General features: G+C 37.6%; 1 protein-coding gene across 1 annotated transcript in view; it reads left to right on the forward strand.

Moving 5' to 3' along the window:
- Positions 1-6: 6 nt before the first annotated feature.
- The window catches only part of FARSB (phenylalanyl-tRNA synthetase subunit beta), a 35,725-nt gene continuing 10,732 nt past the window's right edge, over positions 7-24,999 (forward strand). The window contains exons 1-16 of the mRNA XM_057385874.1: positions 7-75; positions 1,098-1,153; positions 2,113-2,267; positions 2,795-2,867; positions 3,143-3,258; positions 3,652-3,802; positions 4,976-5,084; positions 7,293-7,363; positions 8,670-8,731; positions 8,819-8,870; positions 10,326-10,387; positions 10,794-11,001; positions 11,415-11,495; positions 14,374-14,466; positions 16,566-16,683; positions 21,208-21,360. Of these exons, the coding sequence (XP_057241857.1) occupies positions 18-75; positions 1,098-1,153; positions 2,113-2,267; positions 2,795-2,867; positions 3,143-3,258; positions 3,652-3,802; positions 4,976-5,084; positions 7,293-7,363; positions 8,670-8,731; positions 8,819-8,870; positions 10,326-10,387; positions 10,794-11,001; positions 11,415-11,495; positions 14,374-14,466; positions 16,566-16,683; positions 21,208-21,360 (1,618 nt within the window). The 5' untranslated portion in view covers positions 7-17. The remainder of the gene's footprint in view (positions 76-1,097; positions 1,154-2,112; positions 2,268-2,794; positions 2,868-3,142; positions 3,259-3,651; positions 3,803-4,975; positions 5,085-7,292; positions 7,364-8,669; positions 8,732-8,818; positions 8,871-10,325; positions 10,388-10,793; positions 11,002-11,414; positions 11,496-14,373; positions 14,467-16,565; positions 16,684-21,207; positions 21,361-24,999) is intronic.

Genomic DNA, 24,999 nt, shown 5'->3' on the forward strand with positions numbered 1-24,999 from the left:
GTGCGGGCCGGGCCGCCATGCCGACCGTCAGCGTGAAGCGGGACCTGCTGTTCCAGGCGCTGGGCAGAACCTACAGTGAGTGTCCGCCGTTCCCGCAATSAATGCTGCGGGAGCGCCCGCTCGCCACCGCTGCCCCGGGCTCCCATCGGCGCGGCGTCCCCGCCGCTGCCCGCTCCGACCGGGGCCGAGCCCTGAGCGCCACGGTGCCGGCGGCCGCGCCCTCCGCTCCGCGTGTGGCGTGTGGCGTGTGGCGTGTCCCGGGGCTGCGCTGCGACCCTTGCACGGGACACCTGTCCCATGGCCCGGGGTGGCACTGGGACCCTCGGGGAAAGCCTGGCTTCAGAGCGCTGCTGGCTCCCCTGCAGCCTGCTCCTCACCGCCCCTCGGCACAGCCAGGTGTTATCCGTTCAGCTCATTGCCCYGACATGCGCTGCTTGAGCCCAAATCTCTCGGGAAATCTCAACCACGCGTCCCCACATCGCGGTTCCTGGTTGGATTTCACTATTTGTTTTAGGATCTGGTTAAATCAAAAAGGGGAGAGAAGAGGTGGGAGCAGGCAAAACGGGCAGTGAATAGCGTGGGTTTAGTCAGGTTTTTTTTCGTGGTTCAGGAGCGCGATTTAAGAAGTGTTCGGCTGAAGGAGCATTCAGGGACACGCRGTGGTTGAGACCAGACAGGAGCTGTGGCTCCTCAGACAGCCGGGRCTGTGTTACTCACATGTTACAGTGCAGTTGATGCAACCTCTGCAGAACAGCCTGCCTGGTTAGARCAGGAGCAGTTGGCAGAAGCTGCCCAGTTATTCCCTGCTGTTTTCTTTATCTGTTCAGGCCAGAGTTGCTCTGACAAACTTGGCTAAGGAGCTGATCTACAAGGCTCAGAAGCCTCACCTGTGACTCCCACTTCCCACATCAATAAATCAAATATGTACCAAAGCAGCTGCTACTCAGATGCAAATATAAGCAAAATTGTTCAAATTAGTTGTACCTGTTTTTTTTCCAAATAGCATTTGTTAGCTTGACTAAAAGCATTCAAACACAAACAAAGAAGTTCGGTGTGAGGCCTGATTATTAACCAAAACTCACCTTCTTCCTTCACAGCGGATGAAGAATTTGATGAGCTTTGCTTTGAGTTTGGTTTGGAGCTTGACGAAATTGTAAGTAAKGTTTTTATTTGTTGCATTTAGAGTATATGTAGCGTRTTGACAACATTTATATTTGGTAAGWGTTTGTATAACATTATTTCCATCATATCCCTGGTACAGTGTTATAATGGACTGTAYTAACACAGGTGTTTTGAATCTGGCAAGAAACCCCTCAGACATACAAAAACTTGTGCCTTGGAAGCAAGAGGCTCCAGGATGGYATATTGCTATACTTTCTGGAGGTCAGCGCTCTGTGCCACTTGATTTTCAGTCTCAGGCCTCATTTTATTTAGCAGTGTGAACACTGCCACAGAACATATATTGGTCGTGTTTTACAAGTTTGCCTTTTTTTCATATGCARTCTCCTGTGCAATATCCCCAAAGATGTATTTGTCCTGGACATTGTTATCAAAATAGTAACTAATTTATATTTAACATTTTGATTTAAATTCTGTACTTATGGAGATTTGCTAGCCCTTATAACTCTTATCCATATAAATCTTGTTCAAGTAGACCTGTTTTGGTTTTGCTTTTTAGTTTTCATTTATTGGCCTTTTAATGACATTTGTYGAAAGACATCTGAACATAACATATGATGTTCAGATGTCTTTTGTTAAAAAGAATAAATTTCAGAATAAATTTGATTATGGCAAGCAATTTGCTGATCTGTTGTTAAAAAGGTCTCMGATCTCTGCTGGGATCTCACAGCCTGGAGGTGCTTGCTTCTATAATCTCTTTCCTTAAAATTAAAATTTTATTACTGAATTTTTCTTTTGGTGCACTGCTTTACAGTTTCTGAATTTGAGAAAAGTTTTATGTAATTTCCCATACTTGGTGTATCCATTTGCTGTATAAATGCAAATTACACTGTWAAACTTCTAATTAACACAGTTTCTCCTATTATATCACTATCATACTCCCATCAATGTTAAAACAGATCAGGTTAAAATCACAATTTTGCTTCATTTCAGACATCTGAAAAGGACATTATAAGTAAAGAAAAAGGTGAAGAAAAGGCAAAGGGTGCCTCTGATGTTGTTCTCTATAAAATTGATGTTCCTGCCAACCGTTATGATCTTCTTTGCCTGGAAGGRTTGGTCCGAGGACTGCAGGTCTTTAAGGAAAGGTAAGGCAGAGTTGTGAGATTTTTGTGCCGTTTGTTATTTGTTGAAATACGGGTCCAGTTCTGGTCAGTAAACAAACTTCCTRTTTGCTTGGGTTTTGATGTCTAGATCAGATTCATCAGATATTTGTCTGGAGAGGATCAACTGCATAACTTTAAAAGACTAGACCAGAACGTTATTGGGTTTTAGATCTGTTCTAAAAAGTTTTCCATTGCTATTCCATTTGAGACTTATCCTCTATAAAAAACTCCTGCAGAGAAACTTCTTGTTATCCTTTGTAATAAATACTAGAACAAATAATTTATTTCACTTTTCTGCAATGGCTTTATCCTGWTGAGTTCTTCCTTTSTAGTTCAGTAATCTATTTACCATCCCATAGAAAACAAGTTTTGAGCAGTTAGCTRTTACATGCCAAGAAATGTTACCAAGRAWGTTTTCTACATATAATTGCTGCTAYGTTTCTAAKATTTCCTGCATTTTGGGAACTATTTTTCTTACAGCTGCAGACTTACTTCTGTTTCTGTTTTAGGATAAATGTCCCTAGGTATGAAAAGATAATTCCAGCTGAGGGTGAACGTCAGAAGCTGATTATCACTGAACAGGTAAAATTGTTTACTGCACCTCTGTAAACATATTGACAGTTGCTGAAACAGCAAGATCCATATCAGTATAATTTTGTAAGAGCAGYGAGACTGGAAATCTTATTTGCAGARCAAGAGCTAAAGAAATTTAAATCTCTCTACTCATTGCAATCTATTCTTAGGAAAGGGGAGGGGGAGGAACAATAGACAAATTATTTTGGGTGAATCTAATACCAAATCAAAACAAAGTTTCCTTTGCTCACTTGAAATTCACATGTTGATGTTGTAAATTGCAGACTGCCCAGATCCGGCCTCAYGCTGTAGCTGCTGTCCTCCGAAATATAACTTTTACCAAGGACCGTTATGACAGTTTCATCGACCTCCAAGAGAAGCTACACCAAAATATTTGCCGGTTAGTGCTTAAATTTAAAGCAGTGCATAGTGTCCGTGTGTATGATTTTATCATGGTAAGATTGCACATCCCTATTGCAGAGGCATTACAATTACTGCAAGGAAAGGCTTCTGTAGCAGCTCTTTTGATCCTTCTCATTTCTTGCCTTTTTCTGTCTGCTGTCAATATTGTTCAACATAAATAGCTCATKCAATATTCCCATTGGATTTGCCTTGACCAATTGTGTTGTTAACACTTACTAAAATATTATTCAGGAAATAATTTCTAGGCTTCTCAAAATTATCCTTCTGCTTTTTCAGTAAGCTCTATAAATGCATGGAAATGTAGAGCATCATATTTTATGAAACTGCAAGTATTACTAGAAAAACATCATTTTGCCTTTTTTCTTTTTAGGAAAAGAGCATTAGTAGCAATAGGTACCCATGACTTGGACACCATTTCAGGTCCATTTACTTTTACAGCCAAAGCACCYTCTGAAATTAAATTTAAGCCCTTGAATCAATCCCAGGAGTACACAGCCTCACAAATTATGGATCTGTATAGGGTAAGTGRGATTTTTCAGACTTGTTGCACTTAATGCAGGAAGGTAAATTTCCAAGGCTAAATGTTTCTCATAACCTTGYTGCTAAAAGTTTTCCTTACAAATAMAAGTTAACTTCTGTAACTTCACAGACAGTGAACATTCCTTATTTTGCTTATTAGTGAGAAAAGTATGGTAATATTTTATTTTTACTGTCTGTGAAAKATACATCATGATATTTTGGGGCTARGAACAACTCTTRGAATGGTGGGTTTGATAGTAGMCTTCTGATTTATCAAAATGAAAACTGCTTTTTATGGTGCTTTTAATAATCCTTACGTATTTATCTACCTATAGATATTTGGTGTACAAAGCTGGGAAAAGTTTGGGGTAAATGCTACCAGTTATTTTGATGTAACCTTAATTTGACCATTTTACTCGGGGGGAAGATGTTGGATTGTTTATCCAACTTTATATTAGGCAAGCACAGCTGTGTAAAAGACTYGAGTCTGGTGCTGCTCCTGGCCCAGCATCCTGATGAAACCAGGCAAATGCTAGGAAAAGATTCTATCAAGTGTGATTTTACAATGTTTATATAGGCCAGTTCCAATGTCAGCATTTGAAAATGATACTGTCACTGCCCTTACAATATACAGCTCTGCTGGAACTCATACTGGCCATAGAGACAAATCCTAAAGTGCCTGTGACTAAAGAGTAAGAGAGCTCAGAAACAAGAAACACTAAAAGGAAATTAAGTTTTTGGTACAGCWCATACCTATGTCATTAGAACAAATGTAAAATTTGAATAAAATTTAAGTATAAATGTGTCAATATCTAGCAATTTATAACTATATGTATTGTAGTGCAATTTTTATCACTTCTAAGCATTCTTACAGACTAAGGGTATTTGGCAATATTTGTCTGCTGTGGTGAGCAAGGGCATTGTTTGGACAGCATGGCCTAAGTGTGTTTGAGAGAATCTTTAAATAATCGTTGCTTCTGAAGAATACCAAAATCCAGTTCTTTCATTTCAAACTTTCCCAGCTGCTGGGAGCAAACAGCCTTTGCTARTGAAGTACCTAGCTCTAAGCCTAATCCCTCCTACCTTCAAAATATCCCTTTATCACTCAGCAAAGGATTGTGACTGTGTTCACCTGTGAGCTGAAGTGAAATTCAGGATGTGTTTTGTTTCTACAGACTGACAGCCACCTTCGGCACTATTTGCACCTGATTGAAAACAAGCCACGTTATCCTATCATTTATGACAGCAATGGAGTTGTTCTGTCCATGCCACCAATTATCAATGGTAAGATTAATTTATGGCTACTTTGTACTGTTACTGCTGTGTTGTGTGTGAATTAATGTCTGACAGAAACACTGATGTGTCAGAGGGATTAAATTGTTTCACTTAAAATTTCATGTAGTCTTCTTTCCTTCTTTCAGTTTAAAGGCAGCCAAATTTTTTGCTCACTGCCTAGGCTGCTAGTGTTCTTTTTCTCATCTTCATCAGAAGGATGTAAAAGTCCTACTGCGTTAGCTTCTCATACCCTTCTGGTACTCAATGTAAGTTCCTTGTGACGGGAACTTGTGCTAGGAAAGCCTTTTGTTTAGCTTAAAGAATCTTCAAAGAAATTATTCGACAAATTGATAATTGTAACTGTTAACTGCAACTTTGTACTCCATTTCATAAGCTCAAAGTAGGGAACTTACCAGGAATGTGAATGAGTTTTTACGGATACTATTGCTATTGCATAAGTGATTTCAGGAGACTTTAATGGCTTAAAAGGAATTAATTGGTCTAGACTTTTTTTGCATTGTTCCTAAACATGGGTTTCCTCTGAATGCGAAAGAAACCATGTGTGGCTTTTGAGAACCATGTTTACTGAAACCATTTAATGGCATGACAAGAATAAGTCCTTTAAGAAAGATATTTCAGTATACCTAATATACTGAAATATAGGTCAGGTATCAGTAACTTTCCCTACACTGACCAATAAATCTGCAGTGATAATYTCTTTGGATGGATGTTTCCTAATAGTCCTTGTCCCAAACATTCTTAAAAGGCAGTTCAAAATCTTTGGTAGGGACCACTAACAACAACTGTTCTGAATTGAAGGTGGTGTCAACCACTGTGCCTGATCCTTCTTTGTTAGGCTCATTCCAGCTTGGGGGTATGTTCCATGTATAAGCATTGCACATCATTTATATTTTATCAATTAAAAAGTTTGAGCTAAATTTAACCCCCGCCTCTGCTTTAGAAAGCAGTATCTAAGAGAGGTTTCCAGGCTAGAGGTGCTTTTTAAACAGATAATGCAATGTAAACATCTGTATTGGTTGTTTGGATTTTCYACAAACACTGAAGTGAAGGGTTGTATTTGCTTTGAAGTGAGTCCAGAGATGCTGATACATTCCATCTGCAAAGAGATACAGCACAGCTGTAAGGGACTACAAGATCCTTCAATGCTAGGATCTCTAGTGCACCTAACTTCCAGTCCAGCTGTGACCTAATTTTTCAGGTAGGAAACTAAAACAAAGAAGCTGCGTCAGGGTCAAACAAAGGAAGCAATAATGTYCATGTATATCCAAGTGCTTCCCTTTGCCTCTGGTGGGGTTCAGCTGCATTAGTGAATGGTGCAAGGGAAGGCAAGAAGGACTAAGAGGCTGGATTTGTCATGATCCCAAACAGTTCTAGTACTGTGTATGCCCATTTCTGCATGGTYCCAGCAATGGAATTCACTCCAGGTGTGCACTGCCCATCTGTACCTAACAGGCAGAGCAAGATCTCTGTACAGCTGCTCCAGACTGCTTGTGGCTTACTAACAGACCCCACTTGTGCAGGTAACCAGCTACTGGGAAACTTTGCATTTAGTTTGCAAGTGGGACACTACAGGTGCTTGTTCCAGAGAAGAAACAGTTTTGAGTGCAGCAGGATAATTCCCAGGACAGACAAAAATTCATGCTTAGAAGGGACCCATACTAGGATCTAAATCACTAATGCAGAGCAACCTATGGTGTATCAGCTGACAGTGTCAGGAGATCACCGAATGATTACTGATAGTCATTAGTCTAAATCACTTTAAAAAACCCATTTCATTTATTCCTGCCTAAGGAAATGACACACATCACACATCTGTTGCAAATGTGAGACTAAATCCAGGGAAGATGGGATGCTGTGGCAGTGCAAAGCYCCTTTGCTAACAGCAGATGGCCTCTGTTCTGCTAGTTGGCTTTTCCAGCTTAGTGCCAAGATACCTGTAGATTCGTGTGTCTTGCAGCGTAAAGCATAACCCAGTCAGTGTGTCTGRTCTGCCTTTTCCCTTTAATTGAATTCATACATTCAAAAATAAAAAGAGCTGCTATTCTGCTAACAGCTGTGAATGGTGGTGCAGTAGATAGTGGCTTTTTTAAGCTGTGGAAGATGACAATGATCTTTCTGACACAAAATGAGTCAGTGTCAGTGTTACTGCAATAAAATTAATATTTCTTAACATGTTTTTGTTTTCACATGTTTTAGGAGATCATACAAAAATAAGCCTAAATACCAGAAATGTGTTTATTGAATGTACAGGCACAGATATTACAAAGGTAAATTRATCTTTCCTGTTTTTGCTATGCATTAATATCACTATTTTCTCTTTGGATAATAGAGCTCCAGTACAAAGACCTACAACAATGAGGCATTTACTGTGTGGAGCCAACCTTCAAATATAAAAGCTGTAGGACTGTGGAATTCCCTTGACACAGTTTCAGGCTTGCTCTATAGATAGCATTGTGTTTTTACTCAATTTTGATTTTACTGTATGTTGACACTAAGTGTTCAGCTTGTATGGGAAAATAATTCAAGTAAATTAGAGACTGTTTGTTCTTGTTGAGCACTTTTTCTAAATCTGAAAGGCTTTCAGAAGAGTGAAATTTATTGAGACTGCCTATTTTGGTAGAATACTCTTTATAAAGAATMATTTTGTCTCCTACTGAAAATTTGGGCTGAGGGAAGAAAGACAACAGTTTTTCTACTTAGTTATCTTTTTCAAGCAGGGATGCTTTGCAAATAATTGCTGAATGCAAGTCTTTCCATATGCAAATCTTTCACTCAAAGCTGAAGCATGAAAACCTAGGAGTTATAATTGCCTGTTTTTGAATATAGGTTGTGCATTCATTGACAGTTTCCCTGAAGAATGTAACTTGATGCTTAAGAGCRAAACTGCTTTTAACTTACTCTACTGCATAATGATATGTTAACAACACGAATAAATTTGCATGTTGGGGGATGGTTTCTAAGTAAACTAATAAATAAATGTTTCTTGCTACTGCTTTTCTTGATAGTAAAAATAAATATAGTGCTGTTCTATTTACATGAAGGAAGTTACACTGTCAGGCATCAAAAAATCTCTTTTGTAGATTGAGAAGTTCATCTGGATCTCATTGTTATGTTCCATTATACTAATACCTTAAAATAGTAACTGTAGCACAGAAAAAATTTGCAGACGAGGTTATTTGATAATGTATTGCTAAACAATGCACAGTCCTTCAGCCTCTCCATTCTCACTTGAACTTCAGTAAAATGACTAATTAGAAGGTTAGGAAGACCCAGCTCCAAAAGGTAACAAAAGCACTGTGTTTCTAAAGAACAGAGTTTAGAAAAGATACACAAATGCTTCAGAAGCTTGAAAACCAAAGTTTTTCAAGCTTTTGCATGAATGTCTGCATCAGAAGGAAAATGTATTTTRAAATTCAATCTAGTATTCTAGACTGCTAGGAAATGAATTGTTATTAAATAGAATGAAGAGGGTGTAAAATGAGATATTTTCCCTGTTCTTTTGTTAAGATATTTTGTCTGCTTCAACTCAAGTAAATGACAGATTTCAATGTGATTACTATGTTTGTTTTGTAGGCAAAAATTGTTCTTGATATTATAGTCACGATGTTTAGCGAATATTGTGAGAAGCCATTCACGTGAGTATAAATCTCCAGGCTGAGAGACATTACATTTGGGCTACGTGTTAAAAAACATTTTTACTTATGTTTTTCTGTCTCTCTCAGTGTTGAAGCAGCAGAAGTGGTTTATCCTAATGGGAAGACCCACATCTATCCGGTAAGCACAGCATYAGGATATCTCCGTGTCCTTAGGGAGAGGGGTTGATTTACACTGTCTKGTAAGAGTGTTTTCTTTTTCTGCAGTGGCAGAAGGTGTAGTGTAAAAACCCAGCTTGGCACTACCTTATATCAGTGAGCCAGAGCCTTCTCTAACCCCATGAAMAATAACTCCAGCTCCAGCCTCTCCTTGTATAGGAAACTCATTCTGAAGCTCCTCTGAATTATGATGAGGTTAGAAATACACTATTATGGTTTAGAGTGCATGTGATAGGAACTTTATCAGGGACAAGTAAAGATTGCAATCAAAGGTCATGATCTGTGTCTAAAGCTTTTAAAACGTTTGTGTTCCTAATCAGGAAAAATTAATTCAGGAAGAGGTCCTTCAGCCTTAAGTCTATGGACAACTGAAATCAGCCTCAGCATACTGKACTTATCAGATCTGGACGCTTTAATGCCCTTCAGTTAAAATAACCTTGGAACACTGCATTTTTCAGTCTTTTACTTTACAGACACCAACTATGTAAAAATCTGTAAGGCAGAATATTGACTTCAAGTGCTGTTCAGAGCCCCAGACAGACCTCTTTGTAGTAATGGAGTCTTTAATTTTTGTTCTCTTAATAAGTATAAGGAAAGCAATTCCCTCTGTTTCCTGAAAGTAACTGAAGACAGATCTGGTTGAGTTCATAAAATCAGACCTATCAAGCAAGTACCAACTGTTTAGAAGGAAAGAAACTTGTTTTTGCCGAGTAGTTTTCTAGTGTCATTTTAGCTTTTTCTTTTCACAATGTCAGCTTTAATCAACAGAGGAACRTGTAGAATACTGAAAAGATACCCAACAAAATAGAAATCTCTGCAGTAACCAAAGCAACTCTCCTAGATAAAGTAGAGAAAACAATCTCCAAAGTTTCAGATGCTATGGTTTTTAAGAGTTTRTATATCAAGAAGTTTAGAAGCACATGAAATACATACAAATAACTTTCTTAAATGTGTTGCACACTTGCTTAGTAAAATACTGATAGATATTTGTGTGCCAATAAGTGTTTTTCCTTTTCCTCCGAAAAGTCATTTGATCTGTACAAGGCCATGAGATCTCATGCATGACCATTCTGTGCTTTAGGGCTTTGACTTASGATGAACTGGTCACCAGAAACTTTCAGTGACTGTTTCTTGCATATATCAGAAATTATCGGAAGTTTCAGTAACAGGGATTTCATGCTGCATTCAGCCTTCCAGCTTAACCAAGAACAGCTTTTGCATTCACATAACTAGAGTGTATTTTCAAAAATCCTGTTAACTTTAGAATGCTAAGTTTAGCCTAGTATTCTACATTTGTCTTCTGTGGGTGTCATTGTAGTATGGCAATTAGAAGCTAGATTACTAAGATTGAATTCTCTTAGATAGAAGTGGCAGGCACTCTGTATGCTTAAAATCTTTGTCTTTTTTATTTTTTTAGGAACTGGCTTATCGAACAGAGAAGGTGAAACCTGAACACATTAACAAGAAAATAGGAATCAGGTGTGTTACTGCAAATGAAAACATAGTTTTTATTAACCATAACGAAGGTAGTAGAGGACATTGATTATTGTATTGTTTTGAAAATGTTCAGACTATGTGATTTTTTTACAGTTTGAAAATTTGGGGGTTATCTTGGGTCATTAGATTGACTCTTTAACAGTTCTTTCCCTGCTTTCAGAGCAAGTGACTGATTCTTTGTGGCTTCACACAATTGTTATCAAGTAAAGTGACCATTTCATGAGTCACAARCTGAGTTGGTTCTGTTTGAATGCTAAGTCTCAGTACAGTCCATAAAGCACTTGCAGATTCTTCAGGATATGAGGCAATGCAGAAGGAACATTGACTTTACAAAGCCAGTCAATATAGTGCAAAATCCATAAATTACCACTCTCTTGTTTTGTTTCAGTGAAACTCCATCAAGCCTGGCCAAGCTGCTGACTAGGATGTGTTTGAAGTCACACGTCACAGGGAATGGGAACCAGATAGAGATTGAAATCCCTCCTACCAGAGCAGACATTATCCATGCCTGTGATATCGTAGAAGATGCAGCAATAGCTTATGGTTATAACAACATTCAGATGGTGATTCCGAAAACGTACACCATAGCTAATCAAGTAAGATTGCCCCTTCAAATGAACGCTCTGTTGTCAGTAAATGACTGCTGCATGCCAGAAGGGCTTTGGGGAAAACAGAACCTAGGAATTAAATATTTTGACATGCTTTGCCTTGAGAAGTATTTACCATGGATGGGATACAAAACAGATGCCCCACTGATTTGAATAAGTCCACGACCAGTGGTTGCTAGTACTTGAAAAAAGACAGGGTTTAAGTAGGGAGCCTGTATTAAATCTCTAATTGGGAGATTCATTTCCTCAGGCAAGCCTAAAGGCAGCTGGCTAATGCTTTCAAAAATTTTAAGCACACAAGCATAGTCCTTCTCTAGTGAATTCACCATCATGTAACACCTTGGGAAAGAATAGCAAAATGCTTTTAGATGGAAGCTGAAAACTGTTCTGTTTCATTTTAGCTCCCCCTCAATAAGCTCGCAGAACTTCTGAGACTGGACTTGGCAGCTGCTGGATTCACTGAAGCACTCACTTTTGCCCTGGTATATACATTGATTTCCTATKTTTCTTAGTTACATGTTGGAACAGTGATGCAATCAAAACTGCAGAGGATGGTCTGAGGATATGTTGTATAGATGTACCAGTATTATGCAGTACTGTTTTGTCAGCTGATTGTTTACTAGGGCTTYGAAATCATAGTATAATATTTGGTGAGTTTGTAGGTCAGAGAAATTAAGTGARTCACTGTTAATGTGGCATGTAGTTCTAAGTATAGAGGGGAAATAGCTGCTGAAGGACTGGTTTTAGTTTAACTTGATAGGATGAAATTGTAAGACAGCAAATCTCTCTCAAGACTTTGATCACCAGATGTGAAGTTCATCATAGTTCAATAATCTGAAAAAACAACATTAAAATTTAGTACTTTCTGTTGGGTATTACTACAGTTTCTTGAGATTTCTCTGTTTCTATATTTCTCTTTAGTATTGCCAGTTGCCCACAAATCCTTGCATTAGATACCAAACTAGCATGTAATTACTCAGTCTGCAAAGAGTTTATTTTAAGAATACCCATAAAAAAGTTACAATGCACACTAAGGGGGCATCACTGGTAGGGTTTTGAATATAGATAACAAATAAAGATAACAAATACAGAATTGTTAGCATTAGTTGTAGGTATTATTTGTTACAGCCAGGCCAGTAGTCTTCGACTAAGAAYTAGGATTCTGCAGCATCAAGTGCCATTTCACTTCTAACAGCTGGCTTAATTTGTACTATGGAAATTTTACAGCARGATTGTTGTGCTAAAATCAAATGTACAGTAGGAAACAACATCTTTGTYATGGCCACATGTTCATATCCCTTCGTTGGGAACTGGATCAGAGAACCTGGTCTATTATTAAAAAAAAAAAAAATAAACCCGAAAAGTTAAGTACACTCCCGTGCCCTCCAAATGTATGTGGTAGCTGTCCATGTGTGGAAATTGCCATAGTCAGCTTTTGAAAATATACTCTACATTTTAGAAAATCCTTTCTTTCAAGATCTGCTGAAAGCCTTTGCTTAAATGTCCAAATAGTGCACATTTTAGCGTATGGGGAGCTACCGTTAAATCTCTGTTAAATCTCTGCAGAATTTCTTCTTCCTGAGCTTAAAACTTATTTGATGGCCCGAGGTATAAATSCTTGAAAGTACACAACCTCTTAAGAGAGAGAGTGATCTCCTCACAGATTTTTTTTTTTGCAATTTCCTCCAATATTTTAAGATGCAGCAATTCAGGCTCCTAAAACCCTTCCGGTAGCTGAAAAGTTCAGGTATTAACAATCAAATTCGGTGATTTGAATGGACTAAATAAAATTTTAACACCTTCAGATTTCACAGAGCTTCAAAAGCAAAGCTTGATCTCATTCTGAGAAATACATTCCAGTTTTAATATGTCATTCGTAATTATTTAAGTAATCAGGATAATAAGTAGTATTTTCTCCTGCAGTGCTAGTATCTGACAGAAGTATTTACACCTGTGGTAGTACCATGCTGAGGAAACAGCACTTATAACATATTCAAGCTTTTGAAGTTTTTCCTTAGTCATTAATATAATTCATTTTTTTCACCACCWCGTAGGTACTGTGGTTGAAACATTTCATATATTACATTGCTACAACTGAGAACCTTTATGAACTACAACAGCAGAATTTTTKAAGGTCATGCAGTATATCACAATATCACATTTCGCATTTTTTTTTATGCGTGGCAGGATGAAATGCACAGTCTGCTGTGTCCCCAACACTTTATTAAAACACCAGTGTGAGGCTAATGACTGTGRTAACTACAATTTATGCTACAGCAGTCTGTACCCCAGTGTTATATGACAAACACTGTTTATGTATTTCTGCATTCAGTCTGTTTCCTGGTTAGAGCCCCAAATTAKACTTCCACACAATAACACTGCCTTYTGTGAGGAGCTCCAGTTTAGCCACAATACACTTAGATAAATCACAGTTACATGCTGTAGTTTARATACACATCTGAAAAATGTTTAACAACATTTTCTCCTAAGTTCAGCATTCCTTGTATTATGTGGAATTTTTTAATTATTATTAAATAATCCACTTTTTCAGATGGTATCATCTGCTCATTGTTCTCACAGCTGGTCTATCCACACACTTTTTGAGTGCTGCCAATGCAAAGGGGACACTTCTGGGAGACTGCAGTGTTCAAACAAATCCTCAGTTACATGCCTAGTCTGCTACTGGTTTCTTTATTACTTAATAAAGCTGTAAATTGTGGAAATCTGAAGTGTGGATCTTAGAAGYAGCATCTATTGCAGTGTGTGCTGAGACATTGACTGAGCCTGATAAAGTTGATAAAGCTTGAATGCCCGTTGTTTTACTGACCAGCTTAAAAATACACCTTTAGTATTCGGGCTCTAAAAACACTCCAACCCAAAAAAATGAACAAACTACAAGAATCTTATGCAGCTCTGAAAGTTTAAGGTGTGCCACTTGACCTGTTTTTCATAGTACTTTACTTTCTGTAAGTTTCCCTAACGGAATTGTTTTCTTTGTGTGAAAGAACAGGTACCAGTCCCTAAACAAGAGTTGTTTTCAGAATAAAATATTTCTTCCACTGCAAGTCAGAGCATGGAATCTGAGCCAGTTTTTAAAATAAATGACAACAATCCATGACAAAACTTAAATAAACACTTTTTTTTAAACCAGCTTGATTTAGTTAGTAATTATTTACAAAACCAGTTTGCCTTCTTCATTTTAAGACTAGGGCTCAATTTGTATTATGCATGTTACTCATGAGGGGATGTATTATGGGGCAGTGCTACAACTCCATTKTTCAGTCTTGATATCAAATTTCATCGTTGGCTTACTGTCTGTGTTAACTACTTGACCTTGATGGGTTTTTGTCTCATTTTCAGTGTTCTCAAGAAGATATTGCAGATAAACTTGGCATGGACATCTCTGCAACAAACGCTGTGCGCATAGCAAACCCCAAAACAGCGGAATTTCAGGTGAGAGCATTCATTTCATTTTGAAAAAAATATTGTAATGGATTTTATATGTAAAAAGGAGAGAAAGGAACCTACAGGAAATAAAACTTAYAGACTGTAAGCTGCATTTTCTGCATTGAAGAGTTTGTGTATATTTATGTGCTGAGCATGTCATCTTCTGTTACTCCTTCAYTGAGAAATCTCTCCTCCAGTGTGAAATACTATGAGCTTTTCAAGAAAGCAAGGTACCATGCTCTGTGTGGCAGAATGTGGCAAAATTGAGCAATCTTGCTGTAGAAAATCCCAGATGGTTGATCAACTTCCTCATCCAGAAAACCTATTCAGCATAAAAGGAACTGTTAGACTTCGAAATCTCTAAACTTCCTGAGATTTGGATAGGAAACGTTTGGGGTTTGTGGTTTTTAAATTATTGATTGTTATTATTCTCATTTTGGTTTTGTTTGGTTTTTTTTTTTAAATTCTGTGGTGCTCTTCAAGTATTTTAATACCCCTTTCTAGATCATTTGATCTTTGCTAGAGCAGAAAGTTAGAGCTCAAGTATGGCATTCTCAACAATTCTGAAAATACCGAAGAATATGCCTGTAGGTTTTGCACTCCTTTTAAAGAGTGTTGGGTTTGTTGGGTTTTTTTAAGATGCTTTCTTTGGTTTACAAGGAGGTAAATTTACAGGCCCTTTTTGTTTCTTTTTAACCTAAGAAATACAAAGGTGAACTACTGTAGAAAGGTTTTGAAAAGTTTCAGGAGTCTGTGGGTTATTGATATTTTGCAATTTGTGTTTTATTTCCCCTTAAGACTCTAGTAAGTCTGATTTACCTTCSTACATCTTATCTCTAATATTGATGACAGTCTTCTGCTTCTCTGAGATTCAAGAACAGAATTTTTGCACAGGTTTTATGTGGTATCACAAATAAATAGTCATGCAAGAAACTGTTGGTACCTATTTAGACCATARCCACCTGTTCATTTGTGTCATTTAGCGTGGTGATCACAGCAAGCAATATCAAATATACCACCAACAAACGACAGAGTGTGAATAAAAAGAGAAGACATGGCAGCCCCTTAGTCAGAYAGTATTTCAGACTCCTGTTCTTGCAAGACTGCAGGCCTTTGCAGTAGCAGTGCTGCTAAGCAGGGTTGTTGTTGGATGCATAATTTCTTGTGGCAAAAATAGCTTCAATCTTTTAAAATCTGTAGGCCTCCCTGAAAACTGGGAAGGATTGCTCTTTGTGATGCACCATAAACTTTTAGCTTTAGATGGTAACTGTGATGAGATTCTCAGGACAGCTCTCCCCATCCCCYGTCCTCTTCTAGCAAGGCAAGGGCAGGGTGATKCCAGGGACCATCTTACACTGAGTGAGCAACCGAAAYGCCATTGGTTATGAAAAATAGGATCAATAGACAGGAATGCTGCATAACCAAGCATAAGAAGTAACTGTGGCTGAGCACATGATGACTTTTGACTTGAAATCAAGGAGCAGTCACTGCCACCCCTCTTATATTAGATATACTGAATCAGACTCTTCTAGTTTGACTAAAAAATGTGCARTTCAAAGAAGGTATTTGAATGGAGAACACAGGAAATGTTATTGTTCTTGCAGATGCATTCACAAGTATGATTGTCTCTTGTTTGGTTCTTTGAACACATTTTCTATAGATTTCAGGTTGTCCATGACTGAATATTACACAGGATTTTTTTATGGTATAAAGATAACATTTTAGGTAACAATATTTCTAAAATAGCACTTGGAATTTGCCTTTTGTATAAGTGAGAGTAAATATATGGGAACTTTTTGCACTTTTATGGGTATTACTTTTCTACCCTGCTCTGCAATTCAACCACCTGTGAAATGGTACCAGTTCTTAAGCTCACATATAAACTCTGAGAAAAAGCAGTATATAGAACATAGAGAGAATGTACATTTCCAAGTTGATTAATTATGAATCAAAGTTGCTTAAACATAAGAGAAAAGTGCAGTGCTTGCACCTGAATACTTTTAAAATCTTGTTAGAAGTGAGCAGAACAAAAAAGATAAAGGAAACTTAAATGATGAGCTGTTTTGTAAGGTATCTGACTTGCAGCATCTCTGTTTGTCCTGCAGGTGGCACGTACAACCCTTCTTCCTGGGCTGCTGAAAACTATTGCTGCCAACAGAAAGATGCCCTTGCCTCTCAAACTCTTCGAGATTTCTGACATTGTAGTAAAAGATCCTAATACAGGTAAGGAGAGAAGGTTCCTCAGAATCTTTGATTATGGAAATAGGTTTACATACCAAATGGTAATGGTAAGTAAATCTGTATTTCCTTAAAAATAGATATTTCCATAATAATTGTCATTATATACCACAYTGGGATTTTTTATTAATGTGCACAGCACATGGTTAGAAATGTGGTTCATATTAGATGCTCTCTYAAAAGTGCAAAAAGTTATACTGCAAATATTTTTAGGTATTTAACTATTCCTTGAAACCTCTCTAGCATATTGAGAAACTTCAAAGATAAAGACAAGACAATTTTGCACCAAAAAATAACCTGCTCTAAATTGCCTATTTTTACTTGCTCTTAATGTAGTGCTCCTTTGTATTCTTATGAGGAATGTAACTGATATTCTTATTGGGGATGTATCTCATGAAAGAAACTATCTGCTGGTAGTGTTTGGAACTGGCAYAAGCCTTGGAAAACAGTAAATACTAAATGCAATGTTGATGTTATAGTTCCAGAGCCTGAGAAGAGTAGGTTATATTTGCAGACATTCTGTAGCTGAGAGCAGTTATTCAGAGGAAAATTTGGAGATCAGTGTGTCTCAACATGACTCCCTTTTCCATCATCTTTAAACACGATTGTTTGTATTTGTTCTCCAAAATTATCTTTTGGGAAGCTGATAGCCAATACAAAGGTTATGAGATCAGTAGCAGGGATGCGGGGGAAGGAATGGAGCAAGTCTGTGTATAAACTRTATCCTTAAATAAAAAGCTCCATGGTATAAAATTTCCTCTCTCATCAATAAAAATATTATCCTTATCTTTCCACTTCATCTAACTATGCTAAGAAGGTGTGGCTGCCTTAGAATTGTTCTGCAGCCTTAATTGTTTTATGTGAAACAGCCAAAGCAGCTCGTTCACTTCCCAAAAGCTTCAGTGAAATCCTTTCTGTGTTTTGGGGCCTTTTTGCACTGATTTTACTGTACATGATCACAATTTCCAATTATCTTTATCTGGAAAAATATATCACAGTAAAATGAACTGTAAAAATGGATTTTTAAATGTTAAAAATTTGCCTAAATTTTACTGATTCATTTATTTCTGTATAGTGTATTGGGGGGAAAGGAGTGCACAAGCTACAACTTTTGGGGAGGAGTTGCAATTTTGAATCGAATTTTGCCTCTCAGTGAGGAAGGCTGACATTACTTTAAATTCAGTGGTAGAAATGGTTGTTGTTTCATTATCTGGTTTCAGATTTTAGTGGTTGTGTTTAAAGTATCTGGGATCTGCAAAACAAAGGTTTATATAAGGCATAAACAAAATGGCAAGTAAATTGCTTTGGTGATGAATTTAATTTGTAGATTACCTTTTTTCTTTTTGAAGGAAAAGAGAGCCTTGCCAAGCAAAACAAGCAGTTTTAGCAAACGATGTAGACTCTTTTTTATTAAATGCAGACAGTTTGGTGGTGCAGCTCATTCCTTGTTGGGCATCCAGTTAGCTAGAATGCAAAAAATGTGGGACAGATGGCAGAATAGCATCAGCATTCTTCAGAACCAAGAGTGGGGCTGTTTATCTAGGACTGAGGAGCACATTTACTCTGGCATTATAAAATTTGTGAGTTGAATTGTTGCTTTTATTTCATGTGTGTCAAGTGTAGCTCTTGAAAGCTTTCATTGATGTGGATGGCTGCTTAACAGCTTTATAAAGAATGGTTTTGTGGTGTACTTTATTTTGATGGGAATCACTGCAACAGACAAAGACTTGTGAGGCAGCAGCTTTGTGCTTTGTGCTCTTGGGCAGCCCTCTCATGGCCTGAGCACTTACAGACTGTGAACAGTATCTGAAATGGGTTTTAATGTGTTTAGAATAACTACTGTCTTCCCCAAATTGACTTCCAAAATTAAACTGGCCTAATAAACAGTTTGAAGAGAGTGGGGCGGMGAAAGGCAACTGCAAACCCTGAAAAATGTGGGGTTGTCCTCTCACATATGGAATGAGATTTCCTGCATGAGGCTTATGTCATCAGACTGACTTAATTTAATTTTATTATTTCATGATTTTGGCATGCAGAATTTCCAATTAATAATTTCAAAAGTATGGGTCAAAAGAGTGCTGACATTAASTGTATTTGAAATGGCATCTTGCAGTCATTCATGTGTGAATGAACCTAGCTCTTTTAAWGACACTGGGTTTCAATAAAGTTCCTTCTTACACATAACTTTTCCTTACCAAGGTGAACTGAACATACTTCAGACTCATCTGGCAGAAAGGTTTCATGTATTAAATTAGCAAAATGTGTGCCAGATTGAACATAACTAAATGGAACCAAATCTCAGCAAAAATGTTTTTTCTTAGGGCAGAAAGAAACGTGCTGATTTTGAATATGTTGCACAGCATTTGTGTGGTTAATTTGTAATRCTAGATAATCACTTGTGCTGGCATAGTTATACTAGTTTAGAGTATAAATCAACACCTTTGCTACTAGGCCTAGCAGAGAATACCTTTTCTCTCACCACAACAAAAGAAATTAATCCATTAAAAATCACCTCTGACCACTGATCTTGGGAGAATCTGGCAAGCTTATGGCAGCACACATTTAGTACATAGTAGTACAATGTCTACTAAATGTACACATTAGCAGTACATTTAGTAGATGATTTAGTTTCACATCATCTGTGAATACAGCTGCTGCCACCTTCTAAACCATGTTTCCTAACTGTTGGAAGTGTTGGTTTTCTGCAGAAAATAGTTTGGAAGGCTAAAAGACAAGTTTGCATGAGCAGGTGTCCCCTTTCAGATCACCAGGTCWTTTTTCTGAAGCATCTCTAATTTGGAAGGGAGCAGTGTATAACRTTGCTTTATCTCCCTCTGCACTCTTTTGGCTCACATATTCCTAAGCAGCTGCCCATCCTTTGGATTGTTTTTCAGCAGCATCCCCAGGAAGTGCTTTGAAGTCTCAGAAATATATACACACAAATATATATTTATATATAATTTAGGTTGACATACTTGGCAGGCTCATTTGAAAAATAGAAACATTTCATGGCATGACATGAGAGCTCTTAAGTGAGTTACAAAGAACTGAAGCATTTCTAACATCTGCCAGCTTTTGCCCACAATCCCCAATATCTTTTTTTCTTCCTATTGCTTGTAGTGAATGAACTTCCTGTGTTATGGTATAACTCTGTAAAGGAGTAAGTTTTAYAACACTTAAAAAAGCAACCTTTCCTTTACCAAATATTTCTAAAATTAAAAACATGAGGTATAAAAAAAAGCTTTCTATGCTTATTTCTGATGCTTTAGTTAAGAACTCTGCTCTGAAGGCACCACTGACCATCTTAATGATAATGAAATTAAAATTCAGATAGTTGYCATGGATTCTGCTAGCATAATGACTCATAAAAAAGAAAGGAAACCATTCTATTGAACCTGTAGCCCAAAGAACATACTGTCTCAGGGAAGGGAAAACCTTTTTTTTCTATTCTGTCACTCAATACAACATGAAAATAAATTATCAACCATCCATGGCTGCTCTACAGATTGGTGTTATTGTAGAGCTGGGAAACAGAGACACGGCTGATGACACAGAGCAGCCAGGGTGCTCAGACCCAAAGTCAGATGCTGCATTTATTGATATTTTCTCTGTAGCCTTTACTTCCCCATGTTCTATTTTAACTTCAGGATTGGATTCTTCAGCATTATTTAACACTGCACATTATTATAATGACAGAAAAATAATCCCGAGTGACAAAATGCAGRCTTCTGCCACAGTAAGTTCAGCACTCAGTGGCTGATGAGAGAACTTGCAGCTATGTCACCAAGTAGCTCCTCTAGAAGTTTTGAATGACTTCTGTGTCAAAAAGGCTGAACCTTCATTTGGTGTGTAGGCCCTGCTCCTGTGTTTTGCTGTCTGTTTTAACCTGTGTGTTTCTGGTCACTTGAGAAATGTTTTCCTGTTTAGTTCCTGACAGATTTTTTTTTTGTTACTAAATGTTTAGTTGGAGCAAATAAACAATATTTGGGATTTGGGAACCTCGGTGAATTAAGATCTTTCCACAGATCACCATGCTAATGTTATTGCATTCATTTCAGATTGTGGGCTGGTAGTTTTTTACTTGTAGTTGTTCTGCAGCTGAGTKCTATAAATATTTAGCTTTCCCACCAGCATCACAAGTTTCTCCATGCCTACTGAGTATTTGCATTTTGTCTTGTCTATTTTAAATTTCTTTAACACTTAACTATATGCTTGGTACCTGTCACTGCATTGAAGATACTTGTATGTAATAWCCCTCTTTCCTGCTCAAGGCATAGGGTACTTTAAATCTTTCTTTACATTTCTGACTGCAAGAGTCCAGTGGGTTAAAGAAATTCCATTATTTCCTCAGGCTATATGACAGGTCTGTCAGAGAAGCCATTTTACATACTTATTTGTCCTTTCAGCCACCAGTGCCTCAGAGTGCAACAGAAGAAAAGTGATGCAAAAGGCAAGGTTAGGAGTGTGRTAAAGTTTCCCAGGTAACATAATTGTTTCCTTCTTCTGCAGATGTAGGTGCAAGAAACTACAGACATTTATGTGCAATTTATTACAACAAAAGCCCCGGCTTTGAGATCATCCATGGTTTGCTGGACAGGGTCATGCAGCTCCTGGACGTACCACCAAATGAAGAGAATGGCTAYACCATCAAGGCAGCTGAAGGTAAGGAAGACAGAACTACAATGTACAACAGGGGTTGTTCTGGAGCTTGAATGTTCCCCTGCAATCTGAGGAGAATTTTTGGTTCTCAGCAGTAAGGATTAAAATCATTATATGTGCTGTCATACTGCAGCATGATGGAATGATRGTGAAAAGGCATTAACTGCATTCACGGATAGTAAGATGGGATTGCAGTCTTTCTGTGAGCTGTCCTGAGTAGTTTAATACAGTTTGTGAATTCAGAGCTTTTTAAGGAGACTTATAATAAAGCATATGCCCTGAGCTTCAYGGACTGTTTATAATGACTTAATCTGCTGATGGCAAGGGTACATAGGAATTCACTGAACTGATGAATATGCCAGACAACCACTGTATTCTCCTTAGCTAACAGAGCCTGGAAAAGGCAACTTCTTATRCCTTATCTTTTAGCTTAAAGCTTTATCTGCAGCTTTTTTTTTTTAGGCACCATTTATTTATACATTCATGTGAATATATATGCCTTATATATCTTTCATTCAAAACCTGCTGTCTTTGAGACTGACCCTGCTGCTTAGATAGTTGTGTAACAGCCCTCTTCCTTCTSCATACAGGGTGAGCTGCACATGAATTAAAAATAACATCCTTAAGTGCAGAATCTCCTCTGTGTATGTGCCTGTGCATGTAAGAGAGAAAGCAAGCAGGCTGACCTGATTCCTTCATTCCARGAGCACAGGTTGATGGAAGAGAGCAGCACCAGCAGCTCATCTATTCTGCTACCTAAAATAACAGTGTAGAAAATACAGAATAGAAAAGCAAGACTGCAGGGATGGGAGCTATGATTCTACTTACATGTCATGCAATGGTGTTGAGAGATATGAGACACTGACTCAAACTGACTCAGCCTGAAGAATTGCCTTCATTCTGCACTTCCTGGAACAGTGGCACTGACACAGGGTCCCTGGCAGCCTGACCCAACTCTCCTGTTCACAGAACTTTAATGAAAATTTGTTAGATGTCTCCCTGCTCTGCGGTGTGCTGCCAAGATGCCAAACATAACACTTGAGCTAAGTAGTCTCCTGGCACTTCAGTGCACACTTGTGTCAGATGTATTGATGGTTTTTTCCCTTCCTTTTTTTGAGAAAGTACTATTTTGCTCAGTAGTATTTAGGCAGACACTCAATGGGTGTGTTAAAATATTGCTAATAGGATTCCCAGTTTGACCAGAAGAATGTTTAATGCAGTTATACTTCTTGTTCGAATTCTATCRAGCACAGAACATGCAATAGCAAAGCCTCTGGTTTGGAAAGGGGTTTGGCAGGGGGGAGTTACAAGAGTCTCTGGGAGTTGGGTACTCAGCTGCTATTGAAGTCAAACTGGAGARTTCTATTCCTGTTCCAAACTCTTCTGTAACTGGTTTTTGAATAGATATATCAAAAGTTTACTTTGGTACTGAAAAATACTTGCAGGTGTTTTATATTCTGTGTTGTAAGATTACAGCTGATTCCAGGAAGCTGGAAAAAGTCCACAAAAATAATCCTCACACAGGGAAGAAGTTATTTCTAGATATTAGTGCTGCTCAGTCTTCATGATGCTGTGAGATTTACAATGCTCACTCAAAATCCCTGCATTCCCATGACATTACTCCAGGACACATTTTAGTGCAGAGGGTGGATTATGCCTTGTCATGTGCAATATTACAGGCAGTTTGTGGCTTTCAGTTATAGCGAAAAAAAAAAAAAAAAAAAAAAAAAAAAAAAAAAAAAAAAAAAAAAGAAAAGCATCTACTACTTTCTGTTTCACCAGTGATTCAGAAACTCTCCTGGTATGGCACATGGATTCCTTGCAGTTGTCTTGACATTGGAATTTAACCTTGGTATCAATGAGATGGCTGATACTCTGGTGCCATAGCAAATGCAGTGTCACTGCACCAACTTAACTTCAAAGACCTTCACTGCAGAGATGGTTGGAAGTCATCAATATAGAGAACTTTGTCTTGGTTTTTAGTGGTTGGTTTGCTTATTTGTTTGTTATTTTTTGTTTTTTTAAACTTGCTTCACAATTTGTCAATTAAGCATGTGTGAGAGAGATGTCAACAGATGATGGAGTAAGGTAAYTTCCCAGTGAAACAAAGATACCCTGTAACATCTTAAACAGACCTCAGGATACTGAAATAATTCATAAGAACACTGCCAGTTACTTCAGAGATTTTAAATCAGGACATTACACWTGGCACAGATTTTTAGATGCATCTGTATGGAGCTGTTTTATTGTCTGTGCCAAATTGCAAATTTGCACAGCAAGGAATGGGCTTATCCTAGGGCTCTGATTTAGAGAGATTTAGAGGTATTGTCTCTATCCATAATCTTAACAAAACTTGAGATCAATAAACAACAGTGTAAATGTAGGGTTTTAGGCCAGYTTTGTTTTTTATTTACCTTTTGTGTAACTGATTAAAATAGTTCCATTGATTATTGAAAAACAATACAGGGAATAAAATCTAGCTTTAAATGGGCAGAGCATAGAGATGTATTGGGCACATATTTGACACTTTYCTAAATTCCCTCTGGAAAATGAAATGCCTGTGCTCTAGTTCTGCTTGGTCCATATGTGCAAATCATGGTTATTTGAGCTCCTTCTGTTCTGCCAACACCTAAGTGCCCTGAGATTTGACCTTAAGGTCAGAGTGGTTTTGCCTCTCTAGCAACACCTGTGAAAAAGTACAGATGCTAGAAAATATGGGTGAAATTGTGATGTTCCCCTGGCCTTTGCACTACGCTTGGGTGTAATCCGAGCTAGGTAATAAATGGAGAGGAGCTGTTTAGAGCAGCCTTAAGGAAGAGGGGGTTTTGAGTGCCTGAATCTGAAGATTTCAATATACATTTGACACTCAGTGGCTTTCAGTTTCTTAAAAGTTACTAAAGGAACCTTTTTATTTTCTTTTTACCACTAAACATACAAAATTAAGGTTTTAAAGACAGAATTCTGAAATGCTACCCATTGCTTTAAAATGTACAGAATTAACTTTTTGCTGGTGAATCCTACTGACCTAGAAAAGCATTGTGATTTTTCTCTTTTTTTATGGCATTGGCATCCATAATCAAATATAGATGGAAAAGAGTATGATCAATCCTCAAACTAGTATGTGCTCCATAAAATTATTTGAATAAAATTTTTGAGACTTAACGATTCCATACCATTAATAAAACGTAAATATCAGTATGGGTGTGATTAGGAGGTAAACAAATATAATCAAATTTTTTTTAGAATATAAAACTATGGGTAGACACAACAAATTTGGTCATATGTTTTCAGGTAATTTAATAAAATTATTTTTTATTATTAATTAAATTCATTGAATTGAAAACTAGAGATATTCTAATTATTAAATTAGAATATATTTTAATTTTCAAGTTTTAATCAGGAATGGGTATTTTTCCTGCAATATTTTAGTGATCTTGTGCTTTTTGATGACCATCTGACTATTTTCTTTCAGAAGTCAGGACAACAATCACAGGAGGTGATGRGATTTAATCATGGGATTTGGGTCCATAGTAAAGTCTTACTTGGGCTAAAAAGAATAAAGAAGGGCTTAGGAAATAGTGACAGTGGATTATATATCACAGTCTTCAAAGGAGTGGTGTGAAGTGTAAGGTGTAATTATCT

Source organism: Malurus melanocephalus, unplaced genomic scaffold, assembly GCF_030028575.1.
Source record: "Malurus melanocephalus ecotype Western Australia unplaced genomic scaffold, MMel_1.1 scaffold_884, whole genome shotgun sequence".
NCBI lineage: Eukaryota > Metazoa > Chordata > Aves > Passeriformes > Maluridae > Malurus > Malurus melanocephalus.